The sequence below is a fragment of the Cydia pomonella genome, chromosome 16, assembly GCF_033807575.1.
Source record: "Cydia pomonella isolate Wapato2018A chromosome 16, ilCydPomo1, whole genome shotgun sequence".
In the NCBI taxonomy this organism is placed as follows: domain Eukaryota; kingdom Metazoa; phylum Arthropoda; class Insecta; order Lepidoptera; family Tortricidae; genus Cydia; species Cydia pomonella.
In genome coordinates, this window is record NC_084718.1 from 14,072,806 (window position 1) to 14,085,138 (window position 12,333).

A 12,333-nucleotide genomic window follows, 5' to 3' on the forward strand; every position below is an offset into this window, starting at 1 on the left:
CCGTTATTATGTGCCAATAAACCTGCTAAAAATTATAAAACTACCTCTCACGCGCATAAACAGACAATTGGACTCATATTTTCCCCAAAAGTATGGATTACATACTTAAAATCTTGAAAAAAAAAACAATTCTGTACATGAGTGGTCTTACATACCCATACAGTATAACATTTTTGCACCCAAAAGTCTCCACAATAACCGGTCGTGCACTGTCCATCTACAACTCCCTGAAATCGTGACTAGATTACCAGTCCATCTCGTTAAGGGCTATCTCTCGTCATAACAAGAGAATAATATTAGAGAAACATCTCCCACTGCCGCCACTCAAGAAACTTTCGGTACAAAGTGTACAAACGCCGGTCGAGTAGCTATTGATTAAAGAGTAAGTAATCTGCCTCGACCAACCTTGAATCTATTGTGGGTTTATACATTTTTAACTCAATCTCGCTTTTATGTTGCAACAAAATACCCCGCAGTACATAGTTACTTAACCGGAATAATACTTGACTCCTTACACAAATCTCTGTCTCCGACATACTCTGCCGCCGTATCGCCACACAGACCAAACGGGAAACCAGAACCAATCCGATGCAGATGACAAAGCACGTCTGTCTCAGGAATGCCTTGTAATGCATGTGTCGCCAATGCAATCCCGAAATACCCATTCAACACATAAATCTGACCTTTAACTCCACAGGCAACGATTCATTTTAGCATGCAAGCTGATCGTCTTTGCACCGACAGCTCTCAAATTCCGATTGTGTGTCTTAACGTTACGTTATTCTGAAATCTTGCCCTTTTTAAAGGACGACAAGAAAAGTGTGGAAAACAATATAAAGCAGCCAATTTACCTGAAAGCGTCCTAATAAAACCTTTGCGAAAAATTAGAAGTGTGTGGGAAGTTCTCAATCTATAAAAGGCTATTTAGCTAAGGATCATTTACCCATATTTTACTTTACTTAACCTCGTCAAAATAAAACCAAAGCAAAAAAAGACACGCTCACTTTCAAACGACTTTGTTGCTAAAATTAGATAGATCAAATTACAACAACAGCTTTCCCAAGTAGTCGGCTGGCTAATTAATTTCAAAGTTGGGATCCGTACAGAGGAATCGCTAAAGTTCTTATAAATTTACCTATTTTAAGGCTAATTAACCTTATATGTCAAGCATATCATACTAGGAAACAAATCAAAATATTTTATAAAAATATTTTGACTTGTGCTAATATTTCAAGTAGAAACACTCCAGTTTCCAGGGCTGAGATTGTACTAGCATCCTCTACATTCGCGGCAGTTACCTCAACCACTCGGTCACAACCACAAGTTTATCTAGCATAACTTGTCAAAATGCGCGCCTTCATACTCGTACATCAAGCGCGACTTAAGACATTCATGACGCGTTAGACGCGAAACGACGTGCTAGCTTTCTACGTTTGTTTCTTCCGCAGCAAGCTCGGCTCTCCATACAATTTTACGCTCTCATTTTAAAACGACTAGCTAGATTGTTCTGAAACTTTATAGTAGGCTTTACAATAGGATATGGTATAAGTGTGCCTATAATTAGTTTATGTAGCTTCTTATACCATAGTTTAATATACAGCGAATTTAAGTATTTTAATGTGTTATTTCAAGCAGTACTTTTTCAAGTCATTTGTGGATATCAAACTACATAATAAAAATACAACTATATTTTTTGTCCATGATCTTCTGACAGTTTTACCAACTTTTCCTGTAATTTTTTTTTTACTTTTAATTGTTTAAACGAAATTATACCCTATTATATTGTGTTTTGACAATATCTAGCATTTTTCTAATTGTCTTCAGATTGAGATGGTTCGAAAGTGTATTAACTTTTTCGCCTTTGCCGAAAAATGGCTCCCATATAAAAACTTAGTGCTTGAAGAAGAAACGCTTTCTGTTACTACCTCAAGTAGAAAAAAGTTAAGTACACAAAGTATTTTTTTTGGTACGATGATATTTTATGGACAACAAAACATTTTGTGAAAAAATAAATACCATCGTGGCATTGTAAATAGCAGGAAACGAGTGAAGATTATCAGAAAGCGCTGGATAAAAAATTAAAGGTATGATGGACTATATATTTGGCGAAAAATTACACACACCGATACATTGTAACATGGTTGTATTTTAATAAAACAAAATAAAAAATAAAATAAAAACTACCTAAATGAATAAATTTAACGTGTACATTCAAGAATGTACATGGGCCCATACTTTCCCAGTAGGTATAGTCTATTCGAAAAAAATCTTACAGCTAAAGCAAGCAAATAACTCTTAATCGAATAACATTTTAATTGAAGCGGTTGCTTGGATTTAGATAATTATGGCCAGCTAGAGCTTGGCGGAAAGAGAAGATTATTTGGTTCCCATATAATCCACGACTCTCCTCTTTCCGCACATACTCTACGGGCTGGTTCTCCTCCAGTTGGCTTCTTCAACTGTATGTTTTTTGTTAAGTACCTAAATTAAAATGTTACATATTAAACTAATTTTAGTCTCTCAACTCAGCTACCTTTTTATAAGCTTTTATTTAACTTGCCCTGTTCTGTTAGTATATATGCATGTGTATATTAGTGTGGGTCAAATATTGACTCACTTCCCGATTTCCGACTGAGCTGAAATTATGCAATATTATGATATTGAGCTGATTATGGAGCCAGGAGGTGGCCATGGGAACTCTGTGACAAAACAACGCAAACTAATTGTTTTTGGGTTATTAGAATTGTCTCGATGAGTATTAGTTGCCTGTGGAAAAAAAGTACAGTCGGCGATAAAAGCTTGTACCAAAACTGAAATTTTTGCCAAATACTTATACTGTAATAATTCACCGCGCCACTTCTTTACCCGCCTGAAATAAGTGGTAGACTTGTTAAGGGATTTTTAAATACAAAAAATAATAGTAAACATACGGTATTTTCGTTACCTTCAATACAATATCAAACACAACTTATTTTTGAAGACAAAACAGAGATTTGAGATTTGAACAATAAGCAGACAAAATAAAAGTTTTCAAAACAAGCGGATACCTCTTTTGTATAAAATATCAGCTAGATATACAGGCCAATTCGAGCTTCGGCTACTAAATCTCATTCTAATATGATACTGACCTGATACTGATCTGTCAGTGTTAAAAGTGATGTTTATGGATGAAAGTTGACATAATTCAGCAGGTCCTCTAAAGGAGATTGGAACCATCTCATATTGGAATGATGTCAGATCCATATTAGATCAGTATCACATTACCTATATTTTTGAAATTAGCCTGATAGTTAGAATTTCTATTGTCTGCGTTATTTTTAATAGGTAGGTGTTGTAGATTTACAATAACAATATGTAGGTAGATCTTAATGTTAGATATATTCATATGTGGGTAAGGGAAATAAATCAGTGTTTGACCAAGCATCTTGACTTTTACTACATGGTGGCAGCGGTAAATTAATTAAAAAGCGTAATCGCTGTGATAAGTGTAAAATTAGTTAAATAACCGTGTGTCAGTGTGTAAGTTGTGTGTAAAATGGAGCACGCTCGTCCTCCGCCAGAATTAAATGTCGAGGGTTGCGCGGCGGCGCGCGCCGACGCATGGAAAAAATGGTGGAAGCAATTCGCGGTGTTTCTGAAGGCTTCCGGAGTGAGCAAGGAGGCTAAGGATGTGCAAGCGAGCTTGTTGGTCAACCTCATCGGGCCCGAAGGATATGAGATCTTTTCAACTTTCACGTATCAGAAAGATGAAAGTGCCGAGGATATTGATTGTGTTAAGCGGAAGTTCGACGAGCATTTCGGTACAAAAGTCAACATTACAATGGCACGATTTAAGTTTTTTACACGCGCACAGAATGCAGGTGAAACTATCAATCAATATGTGACGGCGCTAAAAGTACTCAGTCAAGTATGCGAGTTTGATACTTTGGAGGATGGGCTTATACGGGATCGAGTGGTTTGTGGCATTTCTAGTAACGTAGTAAGGGACCGTCTACTTAGAGCGGACGGATTGACACTCGCTAAGGCGGTACAGATATGCGAGGCGCACGAAATGTCTACAGAAGAGAGTCGACAGATTGAGCGGGCACAGGCTTCGACGTCATCAGCTGTCCAGGTGGACGCGGTCGGGCGCGCTCGCGGGGCGCGCGGGCGCCGGGGCCGCGGCCGGCGCGGCGGGCGCAGCGGCCGGCCGGGCGCGCGCGACCAGCGATGCTCGCGCTGCGGAAGCTCCTTCTGCGACCAGGCGGCTAACTGTCCGGCGGTCAACGCGGTGTGCTATGTATGTGAAACGCGCGGACATTACGCTAGAGTGTGCCCTAAGCGGAAAGTAGATCGTGTGGACTATATGTCGATCACGGAGGATGACTATTACACCGAAACATCGGAGGATGATGACCTTTATGTGAATGTGTTATATGTTCGCTCGCTGAAGGATAAGTTGGATTTTAAAGGTAAAGACAAGGTTTCGGAATGGATTGAACCTTTATATTTTAAAGGTAAGCCGATCAATTTTAAATTGGATTGTGGGGCGGTTTTGAATGTTTTAAACGAATCTGACTATATATCTATGGGTTTGAGAATTCAGGATTTAGTTCCATTCCGTAAACGAGTCTTTTCATACACAAATAATACAGTGCCAATAATTGGGGAGTGTAAATTGTACTTTGACTTCAAAGGAAGTAAATATAAATTAAAATTTGTAGTCACGAGCATGCACGTTCAGAATATTTTAGGTTTGAAAAGTTGTGTCAAATTGGGATTGATTAAACGTATAGATACTATAGATATTTTGAACGTGGATGAGTATAAGGATTTGTTTAAAGGCTTAGGTGAATTACCGGGCACACATGAAATTGTAGTGGATCCGAATGTGCCACCGGTAATTTGCCCGGTACGTAGAATACCGTTAGGTATGAAAGATAAATTGCGTGATGAAATTGCTAGAATGGAAAAGTTAGGTGTGGTGCGGAAAGTAAGTCATCCTACTCCATGGGTCAACGCTATAGTTGTGGCCGCTAAGAAAAACGGGGACATCCGAGTATGCTTGGACCCATTGCATTTGAACCGGGCGGTACGGCGCGCGCACTTCGTGCTGCCAACGGTGAGTGAGCTGGCGGCTCGCCTGCGCGGCGCGCGCTACTTTAGCGTGCTTGACGCACGTTGCGGGTTCTGGATGCTCAAGCTTAGCGACGCTAGTGCTGACCTCTGCACGTTCAACACACCATTTGGTAGGTACCAATTTTTAAGGCTCCCCTATGGAATCAGCTGTGCACCAGAGATGTTCCACGCGCAGGTAAGACAACATTTAGAGGACTTAGAAGGAACCGATTCGTTTATCGACGACATAATAGTCTGGGGGTCAACTAAAGAAGAGCATGACTGTAGGCTACAAAAATTATTACAGAGAGCAAAAGAGATAGGTATTAGATTTAACAGAGACAAATGTAAATTCGCGGTTACTGAGATAAAATATTTGGGGCACGTGTTTGACCGACAAGGAATGAGACCAGACGATGAGAAAGTGAAAGCCGTCGTGGACATGCCTGATCCGCAAGACAGAAAAGCATTAGAGCGATTTTTAGGTATGGTGAACTATCTTTCTAAGTTTATACCTAACTACTCGGAATCCGTAAAAATATTGAGAGATTTATTGAAAAAAGATGTAAACTGGACATGGGACGAACAACACTCGAAAGCGGTCAAAGTGTTAAAACAAAAAATTTCAAAAGCACCGGTTTTGGCACTGTACAGCGAACGAGAGCCCTTGGTGATTTCAGTTGATGCTAGTGCCGTGGCGCTTGGGTGTGTGGTACTACAAAATGGACGCCCGGTGGAATTTGCATCACGCACACTCACCGATACGCAAACACGATATGCGCAAATTGAGAAGGAGATGCTAGCGATCGTGTTTGCCTGTGAACGGTTTCACCAATATATATTCGGGAGACAGGACGTGACCATCCAAACCGACCACAAACCGCTCGAGGCAATTTTTAAGAAGTCTTTATCGGCTGTACCAGCGCGCCTTCAACGCATGAGACTGCGTTTGCAAAGCTACAGTTTCCAGGTAATGTATACTCCAGGCAAATACATGTATATAGCGGATACACTCTCACGGGCAGCATTATCTGAACTGATGCATGAGCGGATGGCCGACGAGATGGAGGCGCAGGCGTGCTTCGTCTTAAGTCACGTACAATTTAGTGATAAAAAAATGAACATGTTGAGGGAACATGTAGCAAGAGACAACGTAAGTAGGAAGCTAGTACAGTATATTAAGAATGGGTGGCCAAAAAACAAATACGAGATTGATAATGACCTTAGAGTCTTTTGGCCATATAGAGAGTGCATGCAATACGAGGAAGGTATAGTGTTAAAACACGATAAGGTTTACATTCCAGACTCTTTACGGCGAGAAATGTTAAATCGCATACACGAGGGTCATTTGGGAATCGACCGATGCAAGCGGCGTGCGCGTGACGTCATGTTCTGGCCGGGCATGTCGCGCGACGTGGAAGAGGTGGTGCGCGCGTGCGCGGCGTGCGCGTTGCATGCCCCGCGGCCGCCGCCGGAGCCGCTTGTACCACATGATATACCCAACGAGCCGTGGTATAAGGTAGGCTCTGACATTTTTGAGCTTAATAAGAAATATTATTTGATAATAGTCGATTATTTTTCGAACTATATAGAGGTAAACCAGTTGAAGTCAATTAATAGTAATTGTGTAATCGCAGCTATGACGGAACAATTTGCAAGACACGGCTGTCCTATAGAATTGATAACGGATAATGGGCCGGCGTATGCATCGAAAGAATTTAGAAATTTTGTCGAAAGATGGGATATAAATCACATCACGTCTTCTCCAATGTACTCGCAGTCAAATGGAAAAAGCGAACGGGCAATACGTACGGTGAAAAAAATGTTACAAAAGTGTGTTTTATCAGGTCAAGATTATCAGATAGGACTATTAAATTTTAGAACTATACCTAGGGATGGTATAGATTCACCAGCTAAAATATTAATGGGTAGAAATATTCGCACACGTTTGCCAATGTATCTAAAAGGAGACGGGAAAACAAAATATATTCAAAATCATCAGTCCATTCTAAATAAACAGCTGCGACAAAAATGTAGATATGATCAATCAGCTCGAGATCTCCCTCCACTACAAAGTGAAGAAAATGTAGTGGTAGCCGACGGTCATAAACGTGAGTTTATGAAAGTGGTAAGTAAGGCTCCCGAGCCCAGATCTTATATTTTACGGGACCGCCTCGGGCGTGAATATCGGCGTAATCGTCGTCACATCATTCGCCGGCAGAAACCACGCACTCTCACCGACAACGTGCAAGGCGTTGTTGGCCGTGACGTGCCACAGCCGAGCACGAGCACCCGCGACACAGTAGCTGACGTCGTCTCCGCTCCGCCACCAGGGCAAAGTGCGTCCGAGGTAGCTGCGGCTCCACCGCCTCCACCGGCACCTATCTCAGTAAGTGTCCCAACCAATCCAACAGGTGCTAGGCATACTGGGGTGCCCCCTGGCCCTACAACTAGGAGCAAGGCTCGGAAACTAGTGTCTGCAATGCCAGAAATAGATTAAATGTACAACCTTAATACATACCTAGTGTAACAAATTAGTTAAAAAAGAAAAAAAAAATAGTTTTTTTTTTTTCAATGTAAAAAATTGCATTAGGTCAGTACATCTACGGTTAAACTGTAAGTATATATTATTAAAAAAAAAAAACAACAGCTAATGGGACAGAACAATAATTTGTTTAACATTATGTCTTAGAATAATATTTTAAGCCGTATGTACAGGTCATTGAATACTCTTTATCATGTAACCGTATAATACGTATTCCTTAAGACATTATATTGGCCACGCGTTAAACAAATAACGACATTATTTTACACTGGTTACGCTATAGCCATAGGGACTAATATCGCGCATTTAAAGTTGCATCGGGTATGCAGTATTTATTGACCTACTTTGAACACCATTGCTTCTAAATATGGAAGAGGTATATTTAAAATAATTAGTTAGAAATAGCTCTAGTTATTATTCATATACATAAACTATAATACGGCTGTTGTTTTTGACGTCAGTAAATTAAGGGTTTGTTTACTTATTTTTCTTTTATGTTTAAAAATATCGGATATAAGAAGAATAGGGACTATTCAAGTAAAAGTTGAGATTATATATCCATATTTTTATGGTTGAAATACATATGTTTTACATACTTGTTAGTCAGTAGGGCATTTATAATTTGTCAAACAAAACTTAGCTACGAGGAGAAAGATGTTGTAGATTTACAATAACAATATGTAGGTAGATCTTAATGTTAGATATATTCATATGTGGGTAAGGGAAATAAATCAGTGTTTGACCAAGCATCTTGACTTTTACTACAGTAGGTACCCGGCCGACAAAAATATATTAACTATGAGCAGTATGAACTTTACTCCGTTGCAACGCATCAACTTTGATAAAACCACACACACGTATAAACGAAAATTGCACCTGTAGTTCACTATGTTCGACAGTTCCTGCAGGTAAATACATAGTACATAAGCCCGGCAGTATTGATTTTTACAATTTATGTACTTAGTTTACCTACTTGTATATAGTGGACTGAAATGTCCGTGAAACGATGAGCTCGGATATGAATTTATTTTTAACTTCGTTTTTCCATCGCCCGCAATGCGAAATTTTTACTCTTTTTGTTACGTGACTAGTTTAAATAAATTGATTGCGATGTATATTAAATAAACATATATGTTAGGTACCTATCTGTTAGGGAGTTGTTGTTATTTTAATTCTTATGTAGTTTGAAACAGAAACGCTACACGATTTACCAAGCGTTCATATACGTTGCTTTGTTAAACGAAGATTGTGTTCGGCGTTAGCCTCCGGGCGCTCCCTGTTCCATCAATTTACAGGGTTTAGTTACATAGATTAGGAAGGCAGGCTTTGTTTACACCGAGCTAAGTCGATAGAAGCCGCCTTGAGACGAAGCACGGGGAATCCACCTGAAGTCGGGCAGATGCGAGGCAGCTGCCGGCCCGGCCGGTCCTGTCCCCCCCGCGCGCACCCGCGCCCCGCCGGCCCGCGCAATCGCGGCTAACAGTTTTATTTCACCGAATAAACTTTATCAAACAAAGCGTGCGTGCCCCGCGCCCTGCAACTGGTCGCCCAGCTGTTCCCGGTGCAGCTGCCGTCGGCGTCCCGCTCGCGCGCGCCCGCCGCCGCGCCGCAGGAGAGAGACGAACGGCGCCCGTGTAATTGCGTCGAGGCCCTTCAATTCCCTGTGCACGGCCCATTCGCAGTCTGCATCCTGACGCCGGCAGGCACGCGATGACTAGCAAGCGCAAACGCGATTGTGACGAAACTGACGAGATGCGGGCGAAGCGACGGCGTAAGCGGTCGCGCAGCGAGCCGCTGCTTCATGACTCGGAGAGTGCGGAGAAGAGACAGGCGCTGAAGCGGCTGTTCGGACGGATTTGTTCAGTGGAACTGGATGACACACAGCGCGAGGAGGAGGCTCGCGGTGACTTCAACGACGAGAACGAGGACCCGCTGCTGGACTCTGTGCCGGTGGACATGGATCCCGAGCAACTCGGGTTCCTGGTGTGCGCGCAGGAGACGCTGCGGTTCCTGCACCGGCGCGGCATCCCCATCGAGCACCCCGTGTTTGCGCGGCTGCGCTCGCGGCTGCTCCGCGGAATCGACGAGATGGCGGTGGCCTGAGTGTTGCTGGGCCCGGAGCCCTCCAAAACCTAATTCTTCGCGCCCGCTCGGACTCTTCAGTGTTTATTTAATGAGTGTACGTCATTGGTGTTACCTACAAAACATTCCTATGCCGGGCTCCGGTTAGTGCTTAAGGAAAAAGCCGTAAGGCTGAAAATTGCTAATCGAAGCAACAGGTGGCCCGATGGGCTAATCTAGTCACTACCTAGTCAAAGTTTACGAATTATAATTGTTAAGCAAATCTCTATTGTGTATCGAATAAAGCGACCCATAAATGTATCGTTATTTATCATTTCTCGATCCTTTTAAAATAACATTTCAAGCAATCGGCACCTATATTATTAGTGGTGTAATTTTTCTTAAGAGGCTGTCAACACCCAATGTCCTTGAAATTGATGTTACTTAAACAGTTTTTTATGAAAGACTATTTGTTTTAGTCAAGTAAGAAAAATATATGTTCATATTAATTATATTTCAAAGACCGTGGTTGTACTCGATACATGATTGAACGAAATCGGCTCGATAGAAAATAATTGCAAAGATTGGTCTTAAAATCACAATTAAACGGTTCTATGTCTTTATTGTTTTGACTTATGGGTCTGCAATTAAAATCACAATTTCAAAACATTTATATCTAAACCGCTGTTGAGTAAAATATTACACTAATAATCCACTTTTTTTTATTTAAATATTTTTCTTATTATTCCCTTGCCCAGGCCCAGTAACATGCGGCAGTGCTATCTCATTTACTCCGATACAAATAGACAGTGTGCGCGCTTTAGGTATTGACAGCCTCTTAAGCTGAATAATTATTAATAGGATTCAATTTAGCTTTTTTGCGAATGTTAGCACTAGATATAGGTAATCTAGCAATGTTTTTCAGACAGTTATCGTTTAGCTTAAAAAAATATTTTACCCGATTCCAGTTGAAATGATTGATTTGAGTTAATAAGATTTATTTTGTAAGTAAACGTCTGTAACAAGGAGTAGGTAAGTATTGATTCACCATCAAAGTAACTGCCTATACCAATTATTTTAACTCAATTAAGCTGCCAGCAAAATGCTACGAGATTTCTGATATTTAATTAGCAAAATAAAATATAGATAGTGCTATTTGATGAAATTGAATGCAATAAACATCATTAAGAGAAAATGGGGACAACACAAACGTAGCCCCATTTTCCTCTCACGACATAAACATTACAGAAAATATTTTGACATAATTTAATGAATATTAACCATAGCTATGCCCTTAGTTTGTTTTTTTTTTCGATTTATTATTATATTTTGTTATTTTTTATTGGTTAGCAACTTTTTAAAATTCGCATGGTTTTTGATTTTCGCTCCTAAACTTTATAATAATCAAAAATCTAATCAAACGACGAGGCATAGCTATGATTAATATTCATTAAATTGTGTAAAAATATTTATTTAATGGCAATATGCAGGGAGGAAAATCGGAACTACGTTTGTATGGAGAAGCGGTCCTCCACTATCCTCTTAAGGCAGCATTTATGATGATTTTTAGATTTTATAGTTTGGATCTCATTTCTTAGAATATTAGATAATTTACCTGGATGCCGTTGCTAATGTTACAAAAATGATACGATAATATTGGTTCCAAAATGAAAAATTTCTTTTCAATAATTTGGTATTTATTGCAATAGATGTTCACATTTTAGTCGTAAAATATTTTATATAATTTGACAGTCAATTGTCAACTTAAGCGAATAGTCGCATAGTCCTGGAAAAAAACAATTGCAGTCCATTTCACAATTGCGAATTATTGAAACGTCATAATAATTCATACTGGTATGGTAATACCTAATTTTAAATAATTAAGAAGCAGTAAAATTAAGTATATTTCCTAAACAAGCAAAATACGAGTAGGTAGAGTTAGACCAAGCTAAGTCGGCAGCAATTTTGATAGTCCAGCCAGACTGTGCAAGAGCCAAGCTTTTATGAAATTATGACGCTTAAATAAGACTTGCACAGTCTGAGCTATCAAAAGTGCTGCCAACTTAGACAATTTAAGTCTAGATAATTACATGGATAATTTTGATTAATAATGACCATAAACACAGATATATAAAATATACTCTTATGTTTTTTTCCACGGACTACATTAAATATATGACAATTTAACTACCTTTAACATAATATACGAGTAAATAATATACTTAACTAGACTAGACATACTTTGGTTACGTATTAGTAAGAGTATTTTATTCGAAGAGGAAGATCAGACACATTTCCCCAACGCTACACGCGAAGACATTTTCACATACGAGTAGGCAAGAATGATCATAAAATTGCAACACATGACAATTCAAAATTAATAACCACTACCTTATCTAAGATACATAAGATTTACTAAACAAGATTCGATTTGAGATAATGAGAGCACGTGACATGGCAAACATAAAAACTAAACCTATTTATTTTAAACTAACAGATACACGCTAAGAACTTTTGTGATAAAGGACGTTCTTTACTGCATTCAATTCTCTTAATTTCTAAAACGGATTTGGTCAATTTTTCGATATGAAATAAAACAATTATTATTCCAGAAATATACTTAGATACTA

At 39.6% G+C, this 12,333-nt stretch overlaps 1 protein-coding gene across 2 annotated transcripts; it reads left to right on the forward strand.

Annotated features, from left to right (window-relative positions):
* The first annotated feature begins 2,429 nt into the window (after positions 1-2,429).
* LOC133526250 (uncharacterized) lies at positions 2,430-10,024 on the forward strand. 2 transcript variants are annotated; one of them, XM_061862790.1, is made up of 2 exons: positions 2,430-3,328; positions 8,413-10,024. In XM_061862790.1, exon 2 carries the CDS (start codon positions 9,353-9,355, stop codon positions 9,743-9,745), a length of 393 nt encoding a protein of 130 aa, XP_061718774.1. In that variant the 5' UTR covers positions 2,430-3,328; positions 8,413-9,352; the 3' UTR covers positions 9,746-10,024. The 2 variants fall into 2 exon arrangements, with proteins under 2 accessions (XP_061718774.1, XP_061718775.1); XM_061862791.1 differs by having other exon boundaries at positions 2,430-3,324.
* Positions 10,025-12,333: the final 2,309 nt, after the last annotated feature.